Source organism: Leishmania mexicana, chromosome 26 (assembly GCF_000234665.1).
Source record: "Leishmania mexicana MHOM/GT/2001/U1103 complete genome, chromosome 26".
Taxonomy (NCBI): domain Eukaryota; phylum Euglenozoa; class Kinetoplastea; order Trypanosomatida; family Trypanosomatidae; genus Leishmania; species Leishmania mexicana.
The window spans coordinates 330,225-355,056 of NC_018330.1; the positions used below are offsets into that span (position 1 = coordinate 330,225).

General features: G+C 63.1%; 3 protein-coding genes across 3 annotated transcripts; all 3 read left to right on the plus strand.

Annotated features, from left to right (window-relative positions):
• Positions 1–1,942: 1,942 nt before the first annotated feature.
• LMXM_26_1110 (conserved hypothetical protein) lies at positions 1,943–14,461 on the plus strand (the record flags this gene model as incomplete). Its single annotated transcript, XM_003876363.1, has 1 exon — positions 1,943–14,461. One exon carries the CDS (start codon positions 1,943–1,945, stop codon positions 14,459–14,461), a length of 12,519 nt encoding a protein of 4,172 aa, XP_003876412.1.
• Positions 14,462–15,344: 883 nt separating this feature from the next.
• LMXM_26_1120 (conserved hypothetical protein) lies at positions 15,345–16,736 on the plus strand (the record flags this gene model as incomplete). The annotated part of the gene is made up of 1 exon (XM_003876364.1): positions 15,345–16,736. One exon carries the CDS (start codon positions 15,345–15,347, stop codon positions 16,734–16,736), a length of 1,392 nt encoding a protein of 463 aa, XP_003876413.1.
• Positions 16,737–18,443: 1,707 nt separating this feature from the next.
• LMXM_26_1130 (hypothetical protein, unknown function) lies at positions 18,444–23,666 on the plus strand (the record flags this gene model as incomplete). The annotated part of the gene is made up of 1 exon (XM_003876365.1): positions 18,444–23,666. The coding sequence occupies one exon, from the start codon at positions 18,444–18,446 to the stop codon at positions 23,664–23,666; it is 5,223 nt and encodes a 1,740-aa protein (XP_003876414.1).
• Between the last annotated feature and the right edge of the window lie 1,166 nt (positions 23,667–24,832).

Here is a 24,832-nt window from a genome sequence, read left to right on the forward strand (position 1 = left end):
GCGCCTTTAACTCGCCCTCCCTCCCCCTCCTTTTACGACGGAGTGCTCTCTGGCCCTTTCTGTTGGTGTGTCGAGACGGCTCTAGCTGCACGCGCGGCCGCTCCGCCATCCTCCACGCCCTGACCAGCTCTCGTTGCATCTCCTCCTGCTTGCCTCCACCGCCCTGTGCCCCGTGCACAAATTCGCGCAGCCCCCCCCCCCCCCGATCACGAACCTCCATCGAGCGAAAGCAGAGCAAGCCCGGAAGCGGAGGAGCAGCGTCAAGAGCGGCCACATGAGCATCGACGAGGGAGAACGGAGGTGGAGGCGAGGAAGGATCGGGCAGATGTGTGCGTATGTCTCTATCTCTCACTGCGTGTATGCGTCTTTTGCGTGCTTGCATCTCGTACGTGTTCGCGTGATGTTAAGGACGGCTTTCCGTCCCCCCCCCCACCACCACCACACAGAAGGAAAGGCAAACATCAACGTGGACGAAGGGACCGCGCTGCAGCGTGAGCAGTGGCCAGATGATGAGAACTATCCTCGAGAGTGGAGGGTCGGGCGCCCAAGAAGACGTGTCGCAGTGCCGCTTCATGTGCGCGTGTATGTGTGCCGCTCCTCTCTCCATCTCTCCGATCTGCGCACAGCGTGAAGCAGTGCCGTCACCCAGACACTGAGAAGTGCTGTGCGTGATGGGGGTGTTGGTGCGAAGCTGGTGAACCCCGGGCCGGCATCCACGGCGTTCAAGTTCATGGCGAAGCCTTCTGCTGGCATTCCCTCTCACCTCAGGACTGGAAGGTTGCTCTCGAGTCGATACAAAGAAATGGGATGAGGCGCGTGCATCTCTCTCGCTGTGAGCCCTCCTCCTCCTCCCCCCTTACTTGCGCTCTTCACCTTCTCTCTTGTGCTCACCCATTCCTCGACCTCTTGACAACCCCCCCTCCATCGCTTCTACGACACGAAAACTTTCATGTCGAAATTTTCGTTTCTCCGACTCATCAGCCGCTCCTCTCTCCAGCGGCACACACACTCGCAGGACGCACGCACTGCGTGGAGTAGGGAGGAGAAGGCGTGGAGGCGGCCATTCAAGGTTCGTGACGTCCCTCGCTTCTCTTCTTGCCGCCTCCCACCCCTGCAACGAAGGTCAACACACACACACACACACACACACACACACCGCACCCGCCCACCTCACTTATCGCCCTCGCCGACGTCCTGCTGCATCTTCGTATACGTATTGCCTTCATGTGCTACTCGGAGGCCACCGTGGATCGTTTCAAGTATTCTTCCTTTTCGCTCGCCGCTCTCTCTCTCTTGTGTGAGTGTGTGCGTTGTGGGTGTCACAACCTCGCTTCCTCTCTCCTCGACAGACCCACACACACAGGCACACCCACCCACCCACACAGACCTCCGCCCTCGTCGTGTCTTGCGAACAGCACTCATACTTTTGTTTCGTTTTTGTTTCTCTGTTGTTGGCACTTGCCTCTCGCGCTCCCTTTTCCATCATCAATCTCTCCCGCACCTGTGAGCATTTTTTGACCAGCGACCGCCGCCGCCGCCGCTTCGACGGCCATCTCTCGCTGGTCCGCTGTCCTCATCTCCCTCTCCGTGTGTGCGTGAGAGAGTGCAAAAGAAGGGTGACCAAGGTCTGCCTCTCTGTCCTCGCCTTGCATCTATTGCGGGTCCGTGACCTTCTGTAGTCTCTGTCCCCCTCGCGCACTCCAGGCGCGGCTCCGTCGAATTTTTGAGGCAGGGACTCAGTGGCACACGTGCGCGCGTGAGACTCACGAGGTACTAAAAAAGCGAGGCGTGTGAGCGGGCACATACACATCTACGTATCTATCTATATATATATATATATGTAGATAGAGAGAGGTACACGCAGCAGCACCAGCAGTGTCCGCGGCTACGTCGTATCTCCGTGTCTGCTACTTATTACCCCCTCCCCTTCCCTTCCTCTCCAATGGAATACTTCTACCGGATAAACGCAGCGGAGCTCACGCCGCTGAAGACGGAGCTGGTGAACTTGGTGTCGTCATGCTTGATGAAAGAGCCGCCTTTTGAGGCGACGCGGCCTGGAAAGCTTCCCGCCGCACGCTCCCCGACGGCGGATGAAGCTGCGGTAGATGTAGCGCCGACGCCAGAGAACGACGGTGCGTCTACGGTGGCACAGATGCGTGAGCTGGTGCATCTCATCTCCCGCCAAGATGGCGAGTTTGTGCTAAAACTGGCCCTCTACGTCCGCCATGAACTGCACCTGCGCCGCTCGCCGAGCTTCCTCGTCGCACTCTGTGCCAGAGAACCGAACTGCATTCCGTTCCTGCAACCGTACATGGAGAAGATCATCGTGCTTCCGTCTGATTGGCTGGCGGTCGCTAACTTCGCGTACTTCCACGACTGCGACGCCGCCCACGACTACGCCGGAGCCCTGACGTACTCGGTGAAGACTGAGCGCGAGGCTCACGCGACCACGTCTGCCACCCCAAGTGCTGAGAAGCGCCACCCAAGCTTTAGTGCCACGCGCAGTCCCGAACCTTCGGCCGTCGAAGCGCGCAGCGGCAGAAGTGGCAGCCTCCAAGGCGCAAACCCGCTAGCCAGCAGGATGGGCGCGAAGGCGAGGTGTGATCGCCACCAAGGCGCGGCAGCCCGCGACCCGACACGCTCCTACATCCCCGCGGCACTGCGCAGCGCCCTCGTGAGCTCCTTCGCGAAGTTCTCCGTCTTCTCAATGGCCAAGTATGACAACGAGGCGGCAGAGCACCGCGCCAAGCGGCGCCAGATCAGACGTGACCGCGCGGCCGCGCCGAGCATGACCGACCCAGAAGAGTCAAGCGCCGCCGGCACCCAGCCTTCCGCGCTGCCGTACCGAGCCCACCCGCAGACCTTTACCTTTAAGCAGCTCATCCGCATGCTGCACATCACCGAACCACCGTACATTGTGTGCTGCCTCCTGGGCAAGCGCTACCCGACCAACGAGGATGACTTCCGACGCATGCGGCTACATCTCACTGATCCCACATGGAAGAATGCAGCACCGCTGAAGACAGGGGTCACATCCTCGGCAAAAGGCCTCCACTCCGCGAAAGACACCTACGGCCGTCCTATCCCTGGCGGTGGCGGCGGTGAGGGCAAGGACGAGGATGATAGTCGCCAAGACAATGCGGAGCTGCCGTTTTGCGTCTTCGACGCGCGCCGCGCCGGACAGCGCATGCACCTTCCTGTACCAGCGACTTGGGAAACTCAGCTGTCCAAGGAGGGCAACACCGGCCGTGTCTGGGACGCGCTGATCTCGTCTGACGCCGTTCCATACATGGCCCTTCTGCGCAACCTGCGGAACATACTCACACGTCTGTGCTCGGCCGCGACGCACAAGCGCGTGCTGGATAAACTAGTCGATGAGCAGCAAGTCGCCGCCAGCCAGCAGCTGCCCTATCGCTTCTACAGCGCTTATCTGGCTGTGCGGCAGGTCGGCGTATTGCTGGTGCACCTCGACACGCTGCGAGCTATGACCCGGGAGGCACGCTTCAGAACAGAGGTGGTCTCCGAACGGGGTCGTGGTGGCCGCGGAAGGGGCCGCGCTGCCGTCGCATCGAAATCTGCTGCCGCGGCCGGTCGCGAGACGATGAGGGAGGCGGCCAAGAGCTTTGAACGGCCGTTGGTGCCGCGCGCGTACCTGCGCCGGTACGTGGTGCAGTACTGCGCTGCGCTCGACTCCGCTATCAACACTTCGGCGCGGCTGAACGTGATTCCAGTGAAAGGGACGTCCATCGTTATTATCTGCGTTACATCTGCCTTGTTTGAGCCGATGTCCGCGATGGGCGGGACCGTGGCAACACCGGCGTCGAGCCAGCGCAAGGTGGATGTGACAGCGCTGCTGGTGGCCATGCTCATGCGTAGCTGCGAGCAGTGTGTCGTGCTGATCTACTGCTACGACGAATACGTTGTATTTCGGGAGAAGGCCCCGGATGTGGAGAAAACCCCGCTGCAAGGGATGCATGACGAGGACGCTGGAAGCCGCAGCAGCTGGGACACGGAGAGCAGCAGCAGCAGCAGCAGCAGCAGCAGGGGCAACGACTTCGATGACGACGGTGCGTTCGAGGGAGACTTCGAGGCCGTATTCAGCCCTCTCCACAGGGCGAGTGCCACGGCCTCACAAAAAGGTGCCCCAGGGCTGATGGGCCTCGCGAGCGCGCTCACCGCGCGTTGCTCCTCGCTGCTGGAGCGGAAGCGAGAGGAGGTCGGGCCCGATGGCGTCGCGACTTCTTTCGCCATGTTCGCGGATGCAGCGGGTGCGCAGTTTCCGTACGCATTCCTTGACGAGGTCATCGAGCGCAACATGCGAATCGAATCTCTGCTTGTGTTCGACGAGGGCGTGCATCGCACCTACGCCCACATGAACCGCAACGCCCCCGCGTTTGGTGATCTGCCGACATACTTGTCACGGCTGAGGCGCACATGCAGCCCCGACTTGGTGTACGTCGGCGTGAACTTGAAAGCCTCGAACCCTCCTGCTGCGGAGGGGGTCGCCCAGGTTCCAGGGGCTACGGAGTTTCCGGCGAGAGCATCAGCTGCCGGCGCCCCAGCGCACGGGAAGCGAGGGCAGGTGGCGGCGCCTGCGGCCAAGAGCGGTGTCACAGTTGCCTTGCAGAAAGCAGAGGTGAAGCAGCACTTTGGCCACCGCAACGATGCCCTTCTCACCGGGTTTAGCGACTCCATCTTGCGCCTCGTGGCGGAGCGGACGAACGGCGGCTCGCTCGCGGTGATCGAGCGAGCGGCGGAGACCTACCACGTGTCGCGTCTCTCTGCACGCGCTAGTCAAGCAGCCTGGGGGGAGCGTGCCAAGGCACTGAAGGTGCTGGCGGCGCTACGAGAGGGCCATCAGCTGCACATCGGTGGCGGCGGCGGCTCACGAGAAGCACTCCATGCCCCGGGTGCATTCACCTTCAGCGACTGCCTCAAGCCGCCCACACAGTCCAGCACTACCACAGCCACTCCCATGCAGAGCTCCTTGCTCCCGAGTACGGCGCGTTCACTGGTGACCGAAGCGATGACCGCGCCTACGGTGGCGCTGCCTTTCTTCGACGGTGATGGAAAGGCAGTCTCAGCAACAGGGCGGGACTGGGATTGCAGCTCACGCAGCAGTGATCGGCGGCTACAGTGGCTGACGAGCAGCATCGCGGGCCTCTCATCGTCGACTAGCGATGCGGAGACGCCATCAAAAGGTCGCGCAGCACTGCCGAGCATACGTCGGCTACTCGCCAAGCCGTCGTTCACTGAGTCTCAAGTGGCAACGCCAAGCACCAGCGGCGCGGAGAGGAGCGTCGGCGAGGCGGTAGACCCCGCGCGTCACTGGGATTCCGGGAAAGTCCGAGAGAGCGAACCAGCGTGGTTGGCCGCCGAGGGCAAAAACGTGTCGTCTGTCTTTCACCCGCAGCCGTTCATCTCGATCCTGAAGCTCTTCTCCATGTCGTCGAGCAAGCACGGCGACAGCACCACGGCGCCTTCGGCCGGCGATACAGCATCTGCTGCTGCCTCTGCCGCCGCTGACAGCCGAACGCAAAAGAGAGCCGGTGACGCACGGCTGCACGCGCACGCGGCACAACCTCAACACACGGCGTCGACCGAATCCGTGGCTCGGCACCTCCTGCAGGATCCGGCGAGCCACCCGCTGTCGCCTATCGCGACGGTGGTGGTTCGCCGCCTTATCACCTCCTACCGCGTGTGCCGCTTCTTCATCTCCAGCACGTTTCTTGACATGAACAACGAGCGCAACGCCATCACGTTCGACATCTTTCCGCGGCTGCGGCGGTGGACTGCCGAGGCGGGGCTGAAGGTGACCTTGCTGGAGGTAGACCTGCGCTGGGGCATTCCTGCCCTTGCGACAAGCCGCAACCTCTCCACCTCCGTCTGCCTTAACGAGGTGTCGCGGTGCAGCCCATTTTTCCTCGGCATCATCGGTGCGCGCTACGGCACGAGCCCGCCGACGCCGCTTCAGCTCGTGGTCGACGAGGACGTGGATGCAGAGGACTACGCCTGGATGCGGGAGCTTTCGGACCCGCACGCGTCCGTGACGGAGCTCGAGATGCGCCATGCCATGTACAACACGAAGCGCCGCGTCGGCTGCGACGAGGCCCCATGGCCGGCGCTCTTCTTCGCTCGTGATTTGCCACACCTCCTCTCCTCGTTCGGCCCAGCGGACTCGGCATGCCGCGCCGTCTACGAGGCCGACTCCGCCACCGCTACCGAGGCGATCGCACGCCTCAAGCAGCGGATCACAGAGAGCGGATGCAAACTTGTTCCCTACCAGGCCACGTACATCAGCCCCGGCAAGGCGCTCCTGCCAGGCAACAGTGGGTGCAGCAGCGGAGGCGCGCCGCTCCTCGCTGGAGGCTCCACCCGTTCTGCCGCCATGTGCAGCGGCGCGCGCGCGATGACGGAAGATGACCTGGGTAGGTGGGCGGTGCGAAGCCGCCACGGCTTCGGTGATGGCGCTGGCCAAGTCGCTTCTTCTACCAGTGGGAAGACAAGCGAGGCGGACTCGCTCTGGTCGTTTGTAAAGGCCCGCATCACCGAGTCTGAGGAGCCAAAGAGGTTGACGTCGATGGACGTAGCGATCGATATGACGGACTTCTCTGACAAGGTGTTTCATGAGTTGCAGGAGGTCATCTGCCGCGTATGCGGCGTGCGTCCGGTGCTCGACGACAACGCAGCGGAGCAGCAGCAGCATCAGCACGCTGACGCGTGCGTGGCAGACGCTCATGGGCCAGAGAAAAACGCGGAGGTGCGTAGGCGTTCGAGAAGCGCAAGATCGGCAATAGAAGCGGCCAGGGAAGCAACGGGTGCCGAGGCGCCTGACATGTATGCGATGCTCGTGGTGGCACAGAGCGAATTCGTGCGCAGGCTGAGCGACCTGTACGCTGCGCCGCGTGGACTCCTGGAGCGGCTCTCCAGCTTCGCATTGAACGGCACCCTTGGCGTCACGGACGAAAGCGACGCGCGGAGCGATGTCGGGGCGGAGAGGCAGAGGGGTGTCGCCCCGCACGGCACCAAGCGCCAAGAGTACGTGGCACTGACCCCCCAATCCGAGAGCGCTTACGACAGTTGTCCGGTGCGAGGCTTCTCGCCGCTCCCGCCGCCGCAGCGCGCGCAGCATGTCAAGGATAGCTCGAGCAGCGGGGGAGGGACTTCGTGTCAGCCGCTCGTCGGTCGTGCCGCTGCGCCAGGGGACGGCACGAGCTCCATCCTACTCTTGGAAGGCTGCGACGGGGACGGAAAGTCGTCGGCGCTGGCGGCGTTAACGGCGCTAGTTCTCGAGCCGATGCGCAAAGCGTCCACCTCGGAAGCAATGCCGCGCTTTCTATTTTACTCTACCCAGGCAGAGGACGACTCAGTGCGTGGCCTGCTCCTCTTCCTCGCGAAGTCTCTCCGCGTCTTCTTCCAGCTGTGCGGCGAAGTCTCGGTGCACGACACGGACGCCGTCGAGGAGCTCCTCCTGGTGCTGGACCACGCGTACGCTGCGATTCATCGCCACTTCGAGACATCCAGCGGCGACGTCGGCAGGGCTACCACCGCAAGAGGAGGAAGAGGCACAAATGACAGTCGCAGCGCCGCCGGTCGCGCAGCGGCGGGAGCGGGTCAGGCAGCTCTTGTGGTGATGCTGGACGGCCTCGACAAGTCCTCCGAGGCGGCAGAGTTGGTTAGTCTTCTGGGAACCATTCTGCATCCGCTGGCCACGCAGCGCATCCGCTTTCTCGTGTCAGCGTGCCCGCGGTCGTCGTTGGCCCGCGCGCTGCGCACGCGTACCCCACCAGCCCACGTACTCAAAGTGCCCATTTTGAATGAAGGTGAACGTGCCGAACTGGTGCGGCTGCACCTCGCAAACTACGGCAAGGTCTTGGAGGAGTCCTTCACGGCAGATGAGTTGAAGAATCTGCTCTGCAAGAGCGACGCCGGCCGCCCCAGCTACCTCATCTCCGCGATCACGCACCTTCGCCTCTTCAGCACCTTCGACACGCTTCGCGAGGACATCCGCTTACTCCCGGCGTCGCGCGCCGCCTTGCACGAGCAACTCTTTCAACACTTGCAGGCCCGCTTCGACCCGGCCACGTGCCGTGTCGTCCTCAGCATTTTGCTGTTGCGCCAACCCGTTGGTGGTGTGCTGGAGTTCAACCTTTACCGCCTTGTGTCGGACGTCGCCGCGGCGTCGCGGCTGGTGACGCTGCTGCGGGGCATCTGCCTTGACACGCATCACGGGCGCCTGTTCATCAAGTCGTCGACCTTCGTTGATGCCATCGCGCGCAGGTTTTTCCGCTATGCGTCCGATTACCAGTGCGCACAGGAACGCATTCTTCTGGCTGAGCTGTGCTACCAGCCCATCGATGTCTCCCTCGACGAGCAGGAGGTGAAGGTCGGCCTGCGCCAGGTCACCGAGTCGATCCAGCGCAGCGCAGCGAACCCGCTCACGCGGCGCACATTTGTGCCGGAGCGCTACGCGCCTCGGGAACTTCTCGGGGTGCTGCAAGGGTCGGTGCAGGCGTGTCGGCTTGATGTGACGGCCGCATTGGCGTGCTACCTGCCGTTTCTGGAATGCCTGCTGGTGAGTCGCCGCATGCTATCGCAGCTGATCGGGTTGCTGTCCTCCGTCGTCAGCGCAACGACGTCCGCGTTGTTCTTGGCACCTGGCGCATCGGCTACTACGGGGTCAGCGCAGGCAGATGACGACGCGGACGCAGAGGACACTGGCAGCGTCCACCCACTGGCGAGCTGCCGTGCTCTGGCGCTGCAGTGGCAACACTACCGACGCGACATTCAGCGCCTCGGCTACGTGCTGGAAATTTTGCAGAAGAACTACCACGTGCTGCTGCGCCAGCCTGCGCTGCTGCGTCAGTGTGTGTGGAACATGGTCGGGCCGGCGATGTGCATCAGCGCCTACGATGCGGCCTCGACAGCGCGCCTGCAGCATGCACTGCATCAAATGACCACCACCAATAAAGGCACCGCCTCTTTCGAAGTGCAGGTGGGCCCGCAAGGTGAACGTCGGTGCTTTGAGGATGCCGCGCTGCACAGCCCTGCAGTGCGTTCCCCCAATATGCCCACCTTCTCCGCTCTCTCCACGATGTGGGTTCACTGGCTGAATGCGCGGCAGCACGGCGGCGAAGGTCGCGTGATGCTCGCGACTGCCTCCCCGCAGTCGATACGGTGCATGGCGATGAGCCCGGATGGGACGGAGGTGGCTGTTGGCGGCGAGGATGGGGTTCTGCGCCGCATGTCAGCAGACGAGGACGAGCAACAGCAGCTGCAGCAGTCACAACTGGTACCGACGGAGACGGAAAGCGCAGGCGGTGCAGGCGTTGTGGGACGGCGTCGTGTGGCATCGACGCTGCGGCATGAGTCCGCCGTCACCTCTCTGCTGTACGTGACCCCTCGCACTGCTGGCGGTCCAACAGCAGGCGTCAACGCCACAGGTGCATCGGCTACCCTGGTCGCGTCTACTGGGGTGGCGCAGCTACTCGTTTCGGGGTGTGCTCGCGGCCTCTTGTACGTGTGGAGCCTTGAAGACAACTCTCTGCTGCAACGCGGCACTGGCCACCTTCGAGCCATCAGCGGGCTTGTGTGCCATCCGCTGGAACCGTTAGTGCTGTGCTCTTGCAGCCACGACTCGTTCATCATGCTCTGGGGCATCGGCAGTGCAGAGGCCACGTCGAGGCTGTGTAGCGAGATCCAAGCCGCGTTGGCCCTGCGCATGCCCAAGCACCCGGCCGGCTCTGCAGAGCGGCTGCAGCGACGGATGAGAGAGAAGGTCAACGACGAGCTGTGCGTTGGCGGTGATGACGCTGGATCAGCCGTGGTGCGGCGGGGCACACCTGGGTCGAGCACCGGCCTCCGCAGCAGGCAGACGCCGTTTCAGGCATCGCTTATGCCATTCCACACGGAGCGGCAGCACCACACCCCTGTCGCAGCTGTTGCCTTCCATCGCTCTGGCGACATCTTCGCCAGCGGCAGCTGGGACGGCGTTCTTGTGCTGCACAACACCCGTGAACTACGCACACCATCGCCAGTGACTACGCCAGAGATGAAGGCCCCATGTGAGCCGCCGAATCAGACCCGCATCACGAGTCGGCGGTCACACCGCACCAAGGTGGCCTGGCGCACCCGATGCGGTCCAGAGCGTCGGCAGGTCGCGTTTCAGTCGACGGAGTTTGCGCTGGGCTCATCGGTGCGCGCGCTTTCTTTTTCGAACTCGCTCGCTGTCACCTGCGTTGTTGGCTGCCACAACGGCACGGTGGTTGTGGTGGACCACGCCTCTGCTGCGGTGGTGGCGCGGTGGACATCGCTGCACTCCGCGCCTATCACGCGGCTCGCCGTGTCGTTGGACGGTCGGTGCATGGCCTCGGCCGACGAGCACGGTGTTGTGCGCTTGACGCACACCGGCATCACTGGATCGGTCTTTGCCACCTTCAACGGTCACCATGGCGCTGTCACCGGCTTGTGCTTCCGTCCACCGCGCGCAGGCCAAGGCGAGGACGTCGCTGGTGGCGCCGATGCCCTGCAAGCGCCTCCAGCGTTGCTGCTCACCGCTGGCGAGGATCGTACGTTGCAGGCATGGCGAGTGGACAGCAGCGGCAGCGGCAGCGGCGGCTTCAAGACGCAGACAGCCATGTCGAGGCGCTGTCTGATCGCCGCGCACTGCACGGCAGTGACGGCGGTGGCGTCGTCACGCGACGGCCAACTGATCGTCACCGGCTCCGCAGACGGAACCGCGATTGTGTTTCGAGTGCCAGAGAGGAGTGAGGAGGATGACGACATCGCCTGCAGGGAGGCACGTGGGGCGGCAACTGGTGGGGACTGTACGGGCACCTCCGCATGGCATCGACCGAAAGCGGTGGGAAAGCAAGCGAGCCCGGGCTCCTCGACTGCGGCGGGCAACATGCAGGCAACGCGTCCGCTGAAGCCGGCCTTCACGCTGAGGCACGACGACTGCCGTATTACGTGCATCTCTCTAGCGCTGCGCGACACTCGAATCGTTGTTGGTGTGGTATTCGGTCTTGTGTACGTGTGGTCGTCGTCTCCAGGGTTGAACCAGGTCGAGGGGCGCCTGCTGCTTCGCGTTCGCGTGCCGGAGCATGGCTTGTACCCCGTCATCTCGCTGAGCATGGTGGAGCGGTGTAGTGCGGCCGCGATGGACGGCAATCGAGGGCAAGCCGAGGCCCGCAAGGACAGAATCGCCCAGCAAACCCGTGGCGCAGAGGCGACGTTGCCGCTCGCGAACCCGCTGCAGCCAGCATACACGCACACACGCAGCAGCGATGCCGCCGGCGCCATCGTCGCGTCGCCTCCGACGGAGAAAGAGGATGAGAGCAGCACACTCGTGACAGCCGTGTGCGCCAACGGCGACGTGGCCATCTTCAAGCTGCTTGGAGACGCTGCCTCACTCGTTATGGCAGCTGACCGGGCACGCCGTCGACAGCGCCAGCAACGTCACCAGATCCGTGCCAGCTACCGCGCCACTGGCCTTGTCGATGGCATCTTCCCGCGAAGCAACAGTGCAAGCTACCCAAGCAGCGTGGACACGTTGGAGCGCTCCACGGAGGACGTTGGCGTAGCGGTGGGAACGCCGGCAAGAAAGAGCTTCACCTGGGACGAGCGCGTGGAGAGCGGAGGTACGGTTGGTGGGGTAGCACCCCGTGCAGGCAGCGCTGCCACCGCCTCCAACTCAACCTCACAGGTGGGACGGTCGCGGCCCATGCCACCGATAACTGACTGCGCTGCGCGTGGCCAGGCTGGTGCCCCCGTCGCTGCGAGTGCGACGCCCGCACCGCAGGCAGTGACCTTCGTCGAGGCTCCGCGGCGTCGTCGACAGGCACTCGATCGGCGCGCCCGAAAACTGCAATGCCTGCTGTCTCGCTGTCGTGCCACAGAGGTTGAGCTGTGCAACAGCTTCCAGCTGCACTTGCATCGGCATCAACTGCACTGGGCAAATGGGGCGGAAGCAGAGGAAATTACGAGCGTGGTGTGGCTCAGCGCGCAGCACCCGGAGCTCGCCCTCTCGGGCGACGTGGCGGATGCGTCTGCTGCAGTGTGGGCAGATGCGCTCGATGGAGACCACGGCAGGCTTGCCCTCGTTGTGGCACAGCGACAGCTATTCCTGCTCTGCAGCACCGGGCATGAGAGCGCCTTGAGCGGGTGTCTTACGGTGCACGTACCGTCGCGCCTCCCTGACAGTGCCTCGGTGCTGACAAGTGCCACTGGAACAATGCTGGAAGAAGGAATGGCTGTTGGGGCGCCAGAGTGGGGCACCCGCGGTGATGCAACAAACGTAGAGGACGGCGTAGTCCCTCCAGAAGCCGTAGAGGCCGCGGCGACAGAGGAGTTTGAGGTGGACCTGAACTGCCTCCTGCGCGACGACGAGTACTTCACATCATCCAGCTCAGCTGTCGCAGTTGCGCCACCGGCACCATCAGCGGCGACGGCAGCGGCGCTGCGCTGGTTTGCGGTCGCCGTCACCACCAGTCACGGCGAAGTTCTCCTCCTTCGCGTGCAAGTGCCGCATGCTCATAAAAAACACAGCGGCACTCTGTGCGTACCGACAACGCCGCTCACTGGCTCTGGAGCGAGGCCGCCAACGGCCGCCTCGCACCACCTGAGCACCAACATTCTTCCCAGGACTAGCATTACACTCTGTCGACGACTGAGCTTCATCGGCTCCATCGCCAACCAGGCAGCCGCAATAGAGGGGGACGGAGTCGACGCCGGGGCCAGCGGTGCCGCACTTCACCGCATTACGGCCGCGCCTCGTGCAACAAGCGTTGCGCTATGCACGCTACCGCCCGAGCTGGGAACGTCGCTTGACGCCAGCGCTGCGCCACTTCCGTCGGACGCGGCTGCAACGGTAATGGAGAGAGTGGCGCTGTTCGCAGGCTGCACTGACGGCTCGACACGGGTGTGGCTAACGGCGACGCTCCCTCCAGCACCGCATTCTCGCCGCGCGTCTCCCGTTGGTATCGAGATGGACGAAACCCCTGCGCAATCGCGCATTGGTGGCGCCCGTGACGCCTTTATCGGCTGCTTTTACTGTACCAGCAGCGTCACTGTTCTCTCCGGTTTGCTGAACTGCAGGGCGCCGCGCGCCAGTGGTCGCGGAGTATCAGCACTGGTACCATCGTCGCGGTGGATTGTGGGTGATACCCTTGGCAACGTGTATCAGCTCCAGCTGGAGCGAGACCCCCCTGGTGGTGTGGCCGCTCTGCTGGGCAACTCACGTGACATGCTGACCGCGGCGGGTGGCGGCACGAGGAGCGGCAACGCAGAGGCGCGAATGACCCGGGCCGCGGCAGAAAACATCCATGCGGAGCCGTGGGCTTGGTCGCTTCAGCGGTTGATCACGATGATGAACAGCGCCCCACCTGCTTCGGTGGTGGGAGCGATGCAGACGTCCGCTGTCAGCGATAGTGCTGATGAGGGTTGTCTGGACGGTGGCCGCACGGCGGCGAGCGAGGCTGTCGGCACCCTGACGTGGCCCGGATGGTCGTCGCACTCGCCGGAGGATTGGTTGGCGCCGGTGGATGTTTCGTCAGCGCTGCCGACGCTGCTGAGGCGCGCTGCGTCAGCGACCGGCGCCAGAGCGGATGCAGCCTCCGAATGGCGAAGCACAAATGACATGCCGCGGACGGCAATGCTGTCTCCCTCCGTCGGCGCTGAGGATCGAACGCTGCGGGCCGGCGACGCAAGTCCTCAGCCTTCGACCGCCGCCCCGTTTTGCTCAAGTCTTGTTAGCTTTCCGCCCGTGCAGTGGTCGTGTCTCCCTGATCTGCCTCAGGTGCAGCGGGTAAGTGCTGCTGCCGTTTCCAGCGCAACAGGCGTTGCCGCCGAGGATGTGACTGCGCGCGGTTCTGACGGGCCTGCTCACTTGGCATGGCTAGGCGGCATCGGACTCTCCTCTCCTCCCACAGCGCTGCCGTCTTTTGCGACCGGACCGCGCGCAAGCCGGAGCGTGTTGGAGCGCCAAGCTGCTGATGACGACGGAGGAGAGTTCGCGGCGGCGAAGAGTTTTCAGGTGCCACTGACGAGTCTCTTGACACTGTATGGTTCGCAGGAGGCGGGCATGGACAGCGGCACTCCAGAGAGCTTGAGTTGTAAGACGGCTGCGGTGAAGCTGCCAAGACGCGGGAAAACGAATCCCATTGTGCATTTTGAGGTGCCAGCCCTGCCACCGCCCAACCAGCTGCTGACGCAAGACGGCCACCAGCACCACCTCATCAACGCCGACGACGCCGACGAGGAAGACTACTTTGCCGTCCTGTACAAGGAAAGGCCACCAATGTTGCAGTCTCCGTGCGCCGGTGGCACAGAGGCAAGGCGTGCGTGGCTACTTCACCAGCAAGAGGTACTGAAGGAGGCGATGCGCGTGCAGCGGTACAACAAGCTGGCACGACGGGCGCTGGAGGCGTACCAGCGGCGCACGGCTACCGCGATGGGGCTCTGAGAAGCTGAGCAAGTACAGGGGGTCCCGTCACCAAAAAGCTGCGACAGGTACCAGCACCACATCATGCACAGGTGTGGGTGGGGGGTCATGGCACACGCACAGGCTCGCACGTAGGGATCGGGTCAGCAGAAGTCATGGAAGGCGCCGAAGGGCAATCTGCCAACCCGATGCATGCGGATGCGCGCCATCGGCACTGAGGGATCGGCGATGGCTCACCCGACAGTGCCACCCATGAGGTCCCCGTGGTGGCATCCACACGGGACCCCCAGGTGCCCTATCAGGCTCCGACGGGGCAACAACGCGCTGCCCCAACGAGCAAGACCGACAGGGAGAAGAGACGAGCGCGATGGAAATGCAAAGTACTGCCAGTGCTGCGTCTCTGAGCAGGCAGCGCTGCGCTCATGTGCGCTGTTGACACGTATACATATCATGGTCGCTGCCTTCTGATCGAGGGTATTTTGCATGGCGAGTCCGGCGATGAGAGGAGTCATACCCTCGCCCCTCTCGCGATCTTCTCCCCCTTTGGCTGGGCGCGTGTGCGCTTCTTGTTATGCGTAGGATGCCACCCACAGCAAGGCACGTGTGGTTTTCACGCGCCGACGTTACGAAGTCAGCAATAGAGGAGCCCCTCACCTCCCGGACCACTAGCCGGCATGCACGCCATCGACCACTTGCTCCTGCGCCCTTCCTCTCTCTCTCCGCCTATCCTTTCTTCTTCAACCCCCATCCCCGTCCCCCTCCCCCTCCCTCTCGATCTCGGTGTTTGTTCGATGTCGTGGGCGGCTGGCACACGCGCAACGGAAGCCAGTGGCTGCAGCACGGCACCGACAAGATCCGGAGGGAACAGGAAGAAGAGAACAGAGACGGCTGGAGGACCCGAGCAATGGCGGTTCCAGAAGGCCGCAGCATCTACGAGGTCCTTGGCACCGTCCTCTACCGCACCATACCCGTCAACATGGACGACGCAAACGTGCAACGGCAGCAGCAGCGGGATGATTTCGACGTTCCTCTCGACTACGACACGGCGCTGGCGCTGCGCGAGATCGATGACGCGGCCATGGCGGCGCGCTACCTAGCAACCAAAGCCAGGGGTGCCGCTCCCGCCACTGCTGGCGGCGCCGCATCGCATGATGGTTCCGTGGTGGCGGACAGGGTGTCTTCTGCAACAGCAACGCGTGTGTCGGTGGCCGCGACGTCTAAAGCGCCAGTGCCGCCTCAGCGATCCAGCACGCCGCCCTTCACGTCGGTGCGCCATGGCGGGTCCGGCAGCGGCGGAGGACAGCTGTCCGCTGCGAAGACGTTGCAGTGTGCTCTCAGAGGCGGAAGCTCGAGCGAGAATCCCTTGGTGACAAACTTCAGAAGCAGTCTAGAGGTTGCAGGGGGCCAGTGGAAAGCAAGTGAAGCTGTAGACATTGGAGCACAGAATGCCCATCTCGTTAGGGCCCGCATCAACGCTGCTGCGGTGAAGGCAGCCGGCAGTGGGACCGGCGTGGTGTCTGTTGCAGGGCGGTTGACCCGTGATGACATCAGCGCGAGGACGGTGGCGCAGGCGATGGAGATTTTGTTCCCTCTAGAGGCGGCGGGCCACGGCGGTGGTAGCAGAGCGGAGTCCGCCAACGACGGCGAAGAAAGGGCGAGTGATGGCACCCCGACACCTCCGTTCTCCGCTTCCACGTCTCGGGTTCTTAGCGCAGCAACAGTCGCCGCGGCCAGAAGTGCCACCCATGCGCCGGTGATGTGGCGCAGAGCCGACGTGGCTCACCTGTCTCGCTTGGACGTAATTCTCCTCTACAGGCACCTTCAACACCGCTGCGCCCGCGAGTCAGCGCGCCCTCGGGGGGTGGTGTGCCCAAATCGGGAATGTATCTACAACGATGGCCTCCGGGAGTTAATCCGGCAAGTAACCCTCCTGTGCCCGGAGCGCGGCCTTCTGCTCGACGAGTTAGCCCGTAGCATGCGCCAAGCGATCGAGACATACGACGTACTGCTGGACAGCGCGAACCAGTATGCGGTGCGCAAGAGCACCGAGCGTGACCTGCATCAGCACCTGTTTGCGGAGAAGACAGATCTTGAGACGGAGGTGCGCCGTCGTGAGCATCGCGTCAACGAGTGGCGCGCCAAGTACGCCGGCCTTCAAAAACGCTTTCAAGAGCAGCAGGAGGCGGACAGGAAGCTGCACGCCGAGGAAATCGCCTACGCCAAGCGTGCCAACCAGCAACTCGTGAGCGAAATCAAGCGCCTCGCCTCGGAAGCGGGGAAGGCGAAAGGGGCCTGAGGCGGCTGCTACATAGATGTCACGCCGGCGTGGCTTGGACGTAGCGGATGGAGAGTGGGGTGTACGGCTGATCTGGATGTATACGACGCACAACACACACACACAGGTGTGTGTTTCGGGACTGTCTTGTGCTGCCTGTTTTCTTTGGTCTCTTTTCCGTTTCCGTTGTTTTCCCTCCTCCACTTAGTCTACGCATCATCGCTCGACTTTGCCGAGCTCGCTGGTGTGCGTGTGGATGTATCTCTACGGGTTCGCCACAAGTCAGCGCCACCGCCGCCACCCACCCCATCTTTGTGTGTGTGTGTGTGTGTGTGTGTGTGTCGCTCCTTCCTCTTCCGCCGCCATGCGTGGAAAGGGAGCAAGAGCGAGAGGTGAACCGCAGAAGCGGCAGAGACGACGTGCATGTCCGTTGGTGTGCGATGTAATCTATGCGTTCGACTGCGGCTACAGCCGCTGCTGTTTGTCAAGTACTCCCAAAAAAAGAACGCATCACAGTAGCCTTTCTGCCAACTTAGTCGCAGCGACGAATGCCTTGCCGTGTCTGGGGAGAACGGTTCACGCAGACGTGCACATCCGTGGGGAGGAGAGGGGGGACGGGACGCACATACAACTGATCGTGCCTTGGGCATGGCGTCAATGTGCAAATGGCGCTGCAATGCCCTTCATGAACTTGTGCAGCAGCCCAGTACGTGTGCACTCTTGTCTTGGTATCCATGTGCGTCTGTGTACTTTCCCACCCGCCCGCCCACTCTCTTCACGGGTACTCCTTCGCCATTCGACGCACCACCACTACCCCTCTCTCCCCCTCCTACTTCTCTTCGTGTGGCGTCATGTTGGTGCGATCTCTATCTCCCTGCCCCACACACAAGCCCACGCTAGGCAGTCACAGCGCAGATCGTGGTCGAAGCAAGGGAAACCTTGACGAGGGACTCGCACGAATCGACTCCGAAAGGCTACACAAGACGCTCTGCCGACACATCTCGCTCTTCCTTCTTTGGTGTTCCACTGCTATGCGCGGCAAGCCCTCCCCCTCCCCCCTCCCCTCCCTCGTCCTGCCCTCACCCCCTCTCCTCTACCAGCTGGACACCTTCCTTGGTGTGTTATACAGCTACACACACACACGCACGCGCACACATGGCGCCACCCTTTCATGTAAGCTAACTTTCTGACACACTGTGTATACCGTGAGCTTTCCGTGTCTCCGCGCATAGCATCCTGCCTGCCTGCCTGCCTGCCTTGTTCTTTCTCTTGTTCCTGGCTGCCTCCGGCACACACACACACACACTCCGCCTTGTGCATGTATACGAGCGGAGAGCGTCGATACCTTCTCCTCCTCACCAGCGTGGCTGCTTGCCTGCGCGTGTGTCCTCGTAAGTGTGTGTGTGTTCTCTGCCTCCGATCGTGTGCCCCCCCCCCTCTGTCTCTGTCTCTGTCTCGCTGTGCGTGCGCAGCAGGCCGCCAACTTCTTCTCTTTTCCCTCCTCCCCCCCCCCCAATTGCTCGCCCGTCTCTCGAGTGGCGCTCATGCGACGGGGCACGGCGTCACCACACCGGCACCCGCACCCGCACACGCGTCTATATGTATATGCATGCATACACATGGGTATGCACGCCCCGCATAAACTGAGCCTCTCCCTCACCCATCGTCTTCCCTTGTGCCGTCTCGTCACCTCTCCGCCGTGTAGGCGAATCAGCTCGCCAGAGTCGCATGAGGTCCCCAACAGTGCAGACACAGTGGAGTGCTGCTGCCCGGCATGGCGAGCGCGACCGTGTGCTGTCGCCGAAGCGAGAGCAGGGAGGGCCCAGCACAGCACATGATGCCAAGGACACCGACCAGAATCAGCTCACCTCCGCTGCTATACCGGTGACATCGGCAATACAGCCTTCGCAGCTCTCTCTGAAAGAACCCAGCAGGCACCGCAGCACGTCCGCCCTACCGCACTTGGAGTCGATACAGCGAAACGACGAATTAGGCGGGACGCATACACGGCGGCCAACGCCGTCTGCGCCTGCTGTGGCGGCAGCAACGACAGCGATACAGCCACCCCTCTCCTCTGTCGCCAGCGTTCACCACTCGGCCGCGAGCGTCTCTTCGAAAGCGCGGCAGGGGTGCTCACCCTCGTTTACCCGCCCCTCCAGCGCCGCGGCCAACTTCCGCGGCACAACGAACGGCTCCTCTGTACCGCACCCAGCCCTGAGGTCGCGCTCCATCTCGACTGTTCAGCAGCAGCAACTGCAGCACCTCCGCACCTTGCCACGCCACGCCAGCAGCGCGCGGAGCAGCTCCTCGCATAGTCGACCGGCGTCGGCGGAGCCGCGGAAGGATTTCCCACAGATGATGACATCCGGAAGTGCCGCGGCGCGTTCACAAGAGAGTGCGACGTCTGTGCCAAGCGGCAACGCACGCAGACTCTTCGTCAAGAATCCTATGACGGCTCCGCCCGTCGCCACCACGGCGCATATGCGCGCCTTCAGCAACAAGGCCCTCTATGTCCGTCCTCGGTCAGCGAGCCTCACGTGCATCTCCTTGCCAGACCCGGACTCACCGCAGTCCAATCGAAACTTGATCCAGGTCCTGGCGGTTAGTCACAACAGTTCTCCGGCCGCGCGGGCATGGAGGGCGGGCATAGCAAGCAACAGCGCCATCAGAGGCCCCGAGTCGCTCTCGCAGAGTAACCAGCGTCACTTTTTACCTGGACCGCGGACCTGCGACGTCCCTGCGATGGATACACGAGAGCAGTTCGCCGTGGATGGCACGAGCGTAAAGGCTGCACAGCGCAGTCGTAGCTGTTCAGCATCGATGGTGCAGCGCCAGCAACCGCAACAGACCACAGCTGGCTCGTCACCGCGGGCAGGGCAGACGCACCCCCAAGGCACCCTCGCGGATGCAGCCAGCTCCGGCACACCGGGCCGCCAGCTCGATGAATCTGGCGCCGCCGACAACGACGGCGGCCGTCACCGCTTCGTCGATAAACATCAGGCGTCTGAGAAACTGGCGATGGCCGTCCCCTTCACACCTCAAGCGGCTGCAGGGGTGGCTGGCATCGAGATTGGGCCCGCTGCGGGGGAGTGGAACCTACCGCGCATTCAGCAACGCATCCTTGCTGCGCGACTGCAAGCGGAGGTACACCAACACTTCACCAGCGCGGTGGAGATACTCCTCGCCGTCCAAATAAGTCTCGATGTGGACTACCAAGAAGCCTCACAGGGTGGTGGTGGCCGCGAACCTGCCTCGGTCTTCTTGCTCACTCCAGCGCAGCGGGCGTACTACGCCGATCTCGTGGGGCGTGAGCTGCAGTACGTCACGTCTCTGTGGACGGCGAAGCTGCAGTTCATGGAGCCACCGACGGTCGCTGCCACGACGCCAGCTGTGAATCGGCTTCGAGGAACAGCAAGAAATATTGCCGGCTCCTACGCGGTGTCTTCTGACCCTACGACAGCAACGGAGGCGGCGGGGGCGGAAGGCAAAGGCGTGCGCCTCAGCAACGACAAGCCCAGCAGACGGCACTCCCGTGCAACGGCGCGCCTCATGTCGTCGTCAGGGCACTGCCTCTCACCCCCGACGCACGCGACCAACAGCACCGCCTCCAGCACGTCGCGTCCCGACTCTGCCACACCCGCTCACTCAGCCGTGGCCGTGAGTGTCACTTCGACGGACCATCCATTGCCCAAGATAGCATCGCGCAAGAGGGCCCCTGTCGAGTTTCACGAAATACCGGAGATGCAGCGTTGCGCTCATCGCTCGCGGCAGTTGCGTGACAGTGCCACGGATGACGTCAACGGTGATGGGTCAGAGGCGAGTCAGCTCAGCAGCATTCTCGTCGATACCAGCAATAGCAAGATGGTGCCGTCCTCTCCGCTTACCTCCGCATTCAGTGAGGGCGGCATATCCGCTACTGGCATCCGCACGAGTGAACCGTCTCTTCGCGCGGTCCCAGAAAGCTCGGCACTCAACGGCACCACGGCGCCCTCACAGCCTTTCAGGCAACGTCCACCGTGTGATCAAAGGCGCAGCCGGCAGCCCATCCGTCGAAGTGCGTACTTGATGGACGCTATCAGCACCGACTCGTCCGCTGCCAATGAGCTCTCCTCGGTCTGGGATGACGAGGTGCTTGGGTCGCAGCTGCACGGGCCCTTTGAGGATGCCGCGATCCAGCGCGTGCGGTGCCGCTCCATGCAGAGGAAGAGGCCATCTATCAACGAACCCCGAACCCCGATAGAAGCGAGATCCTCCTCCCACAGCAGCCGCCTCGGTCTCACAGCCGAGGGCAGCGATGGACGCAGGACGGGTCCCCGCGGCTCGCTCGTCGCGGAAACGTCCCCAGAGCACAGCAGCGACAGTAGCGGGCGGTGGGTCAGCGTACTCAGAGCCTGCCCGCCCGTTTGCCAGCTTTCACCATCGCAGCTGGCGGCATTGGCAGCCAAGTGTCACGCTGCAGGCGGCGCTGTGGCTTCTGCGCCGACATTGGAGCGCGAGACAGCCCCCACCGCCCTTCACAAAGCGGAAGACGCCGCCTCGTCGGTGTCGGCGCATGCGGGATCGTCACACAGGCTGTCGTTGACCGCGTCGCCTGTTGTGTCCAACTGCTCCCCCCTGCATACGCCCAAGAAGCACCGCCCAGCCCACTCTGCTGTAACTGACGTTGATGCCGCTGCTCCACCGTCCTGCCGGCCCACGGAGCTGGGAAAGTCTACCCAATCACCTCTTGGCTCCTCAAGCCCCATTGCAAGCGACGCGCACGCTGGGGACTCAGCACCAGCGCCATTCACTCTCTCCGCCGCGGCAACGAGTGGTGAGGCCGCCGCGAAAACCCAGCCTGTCGGTGCGGGTGACGCCAACATCGCACCTGCTAGCCGAGTCTCTTCGAGCACGCCGCTCCCGTATATGAAGGATGGCGAGCAGTACAGTGAGTTGAACGGGAGCGGTGCAAGCAGTGCGGTGAAGCGCCGCCAGATGGTGCAGCAGAGCGCGCTTCTCGCAGAGAAGCAGCGACGGGGCAGCGCGTCGTTCTCGGTCATCGAGGCACCAGGCGACACGCAACTGTCGAGTGGAACACACACCAGCTCCACGCATCCCCTGCCCCGCCACCGCAGCTCAGGCGGCGACGACAGGATTTCCTCGAGCGGCGTCATCCGTGCCATCACGATTACCATCGACAGCACAAGCGGAGCTGAGGACTCGTCCGCGACCACGACTGAAAAAGCATCGATCACAGCCACCGCCTCCAGCGCCGGCGCGCAGCACGGACATCACCACATGCAGCACCCGCAGAGCGGCACGTTGGACAGGGATCACGATCACCAAGAGTCACAGCGGCTCCTCAGCCCACCCTCTTCTACCCCGATGCTCGCTGCGCGCGACGAGAGTGGCAGCCGCTGCCCATCCCTATCGCCCACTCAAACACCCTACGCCTACGAGCATAAGACGATTGTTTGCAGTGACGGACAGCCCTGCAAGCGCCTTATTCTGTGCAAGGCGGAGCGACCGCCCCGTAGCACGCGCCTCCACCACACCGAAGCCGGATTCGTCGTCCCCAGCAACTCATCCCAACGCGGAGTCAGTGGACCTGCTACCCCACGCTCGCTTTCTCCTCCGTCGAACCTCACCCCAACGCATTCCCAGCACACCGCTTCCACGCCGGTAATCGTTGGAGCGGATGGGAGCAGCCCGCGTGGTGCTCAGACGGAACTTCAACATCAGGGGCGTCCGGATACCATGAGCACCGTGACTGCACATAAGCCTCATACCTCCCTCGTGGCCACTAGCGCTTCGCTGGCAGCAGGGCGATTAGAGGGGCACCGGCCTCTTGCGATGCTGGCCACGCATTCGGCCGAGACGTCGCCCCTGCAGAGAGAGGCGGGCATGGCGGACGACGAGCGCGCGGTGCCGGTGCGTGTTGTGGTCGAGTCTGTCGCGATGGGGAACCCGTCGTCAGCAGATTCTGAAAGGCAGGGCGTTTTGTTCACTGTCTCTCCTGCAGGCGAGTCAGTGTCACAAGACGACTTCTCCGGCACGTTCATTAGGGAGGCGGTCGCCGGTGGTGGGAGGGACGCCAGTACGTCAGGTGCTGTTGAGACTCCTGGGCCGGGCCGGCAGACTGCCGATGGCAGTCGGGTGAGCGACGAGCGACGCCAGTTTATTTTCAGCGGCGATGTAGCGCAGTTATGGCTGGATGAGGAGGGCTCTTTTGCTGGAACCTACTGCAACACCTACAGAGTGCCACTGCAACGTGTGGAGGCGGCAGCGCTGAAGTGGCGTGGGCCTCCGGTGTGCAATCTGCGAGCTCTTGTCGCTGTGGGCGACGGCGATGTGGCGTGTGAACGACACTCGGCGCACAGCGGTCGGTCAGTCTTATCATCTGCTGCAGCGGAAGTCAGCGCGACGGTGTCCACGGAGACGCTGCACGAGGCAAGGTGTGTTGGAGGCATGCCTGGCGGCGTGACGCGCACCTGTACGGGGCCGACAGATATCCACTTTGCCGGACCTCGAGAGCTTCTGAAGACACGCCGTTGGGAGCGGCAGCATAACCAGCTCCCGCAGCCAAAGATGCTCCGGCAAAGCACCTACCACCTTCCGACAAGCCACGGTGCAGTCACCGCCGCGGCCGCGACGGAAAACCGCGATCGATCTTGTAGAGCGGGCATCACCGACGCGCTACCGTTTCGGCGCGGTAGTGTGAAGGCGGAGACGGTGAGAGGAGACAGAGCACGTGTCTGCTCGACCTTCATGCATTTCTCGCTGCCCCCTGATCCAGTCACCCAGCTGCTTCATCGAAAAGTGTACAGTGATGACAACTTCGTCATGTTTCGCCGCGCTGCCGTTGCCGCTGTTGCTGCTTCCCGTCCTGTAATGGCGGAAGCCACACAACAGAAGCGCCCGGAATCGGCGGGAGCTGCACGCACTCATCCTTGGCATGCCTCTGCTCAGTAGAAGAGCCGTGCCTCAGTGGATCGCGAGGCTCCGCGCCTCCTCCCCCAAAACCCTATTTCGAGTCACGGCCACGGGCGCGCTGTTGCGCGTGGTGTCCTCGAAGGCTGTATGGCACATCCACTCTTCCTCTCTGCGGCGGCGAAGGGCACTTTGCTAGTTCCTAATAGGGGGAGGGGTGTGATGGTGGGCGTTGTCCGTGCGGCCGTGGAGGCATCGCCTACTGTGCTGCGGATGAACTTGTGGCACAAGAGTGCGATGGAGCGCAACCCCCGACGCCTGCAATGGGATCGCCCACCGCCGGCCACGACAACGGCGATGGCACGTACACACAGACACACGGAGGGGGGGGGGCGCTTGCCTCTTCTTTGAAACTTTGCGGCAGCACTGATGGCGGAAGGCCACCGCAGTTCGTGGCATCACACGGGCCACTGCACTATCCCCACTCTCTTTGTGGGGAGAAGCCGCGCAGCCCACTCACCCCCCCCTCTCCCCCCATTGCTGCGACTGCCGGGTCACCTCTGGTCCTGACAGGGCCAGGCACCTGCACTGTAGGGTAATTCAGAACAATCCACTGTCCCTGATATCGGCCGTCAGGCGATGGATGGCGTATGCTGGAGCGACCTGCGACAGCAAAGACGTGTGTGCCATTCCTATGAGTAGGCGGGGGTGTCGGCGTGACTCAAGCGCATCTCATCTCCGGCCCTCACACTGCCTACAGGGGCGAAGGGGGCCTGAGCCACCACGCGGGGGACGCACCAGGTGGCGACCACCATGACGGCGAGCGGCTGCGACGCAACCTGCGAGGCGGGCCCGGGTAGCGTTCGAGGGCCGGGGTCGTGCTCTCAGACGACTGGGTCGGCGCACTGCTGTACCGCGCCTCGATCGCTGCTCCGCACCACGCGATGCGGGGCCTGTGACAGGGCCGGAGGGGGAGAGGGAAACGCCGAGTTGAGCGCATGTGGTGCACGGCAGAGAGAGAGAGACGCTGCGAGGCACAACAAGGAAAGCCATCCTCTGCGCGCGTCTGCTCCTCGGTGTGTCTGTATGTGTGTGTGTGTGCGTGTGCGTGTCGGTCTCTGAAGTCTTTTGTGTGTTGTTTCTTGTAGGACCGTCCTCCCTGCCACTTCCGCTGTCTGCCCTGTCCATCCTTCTACATGTATATGCAT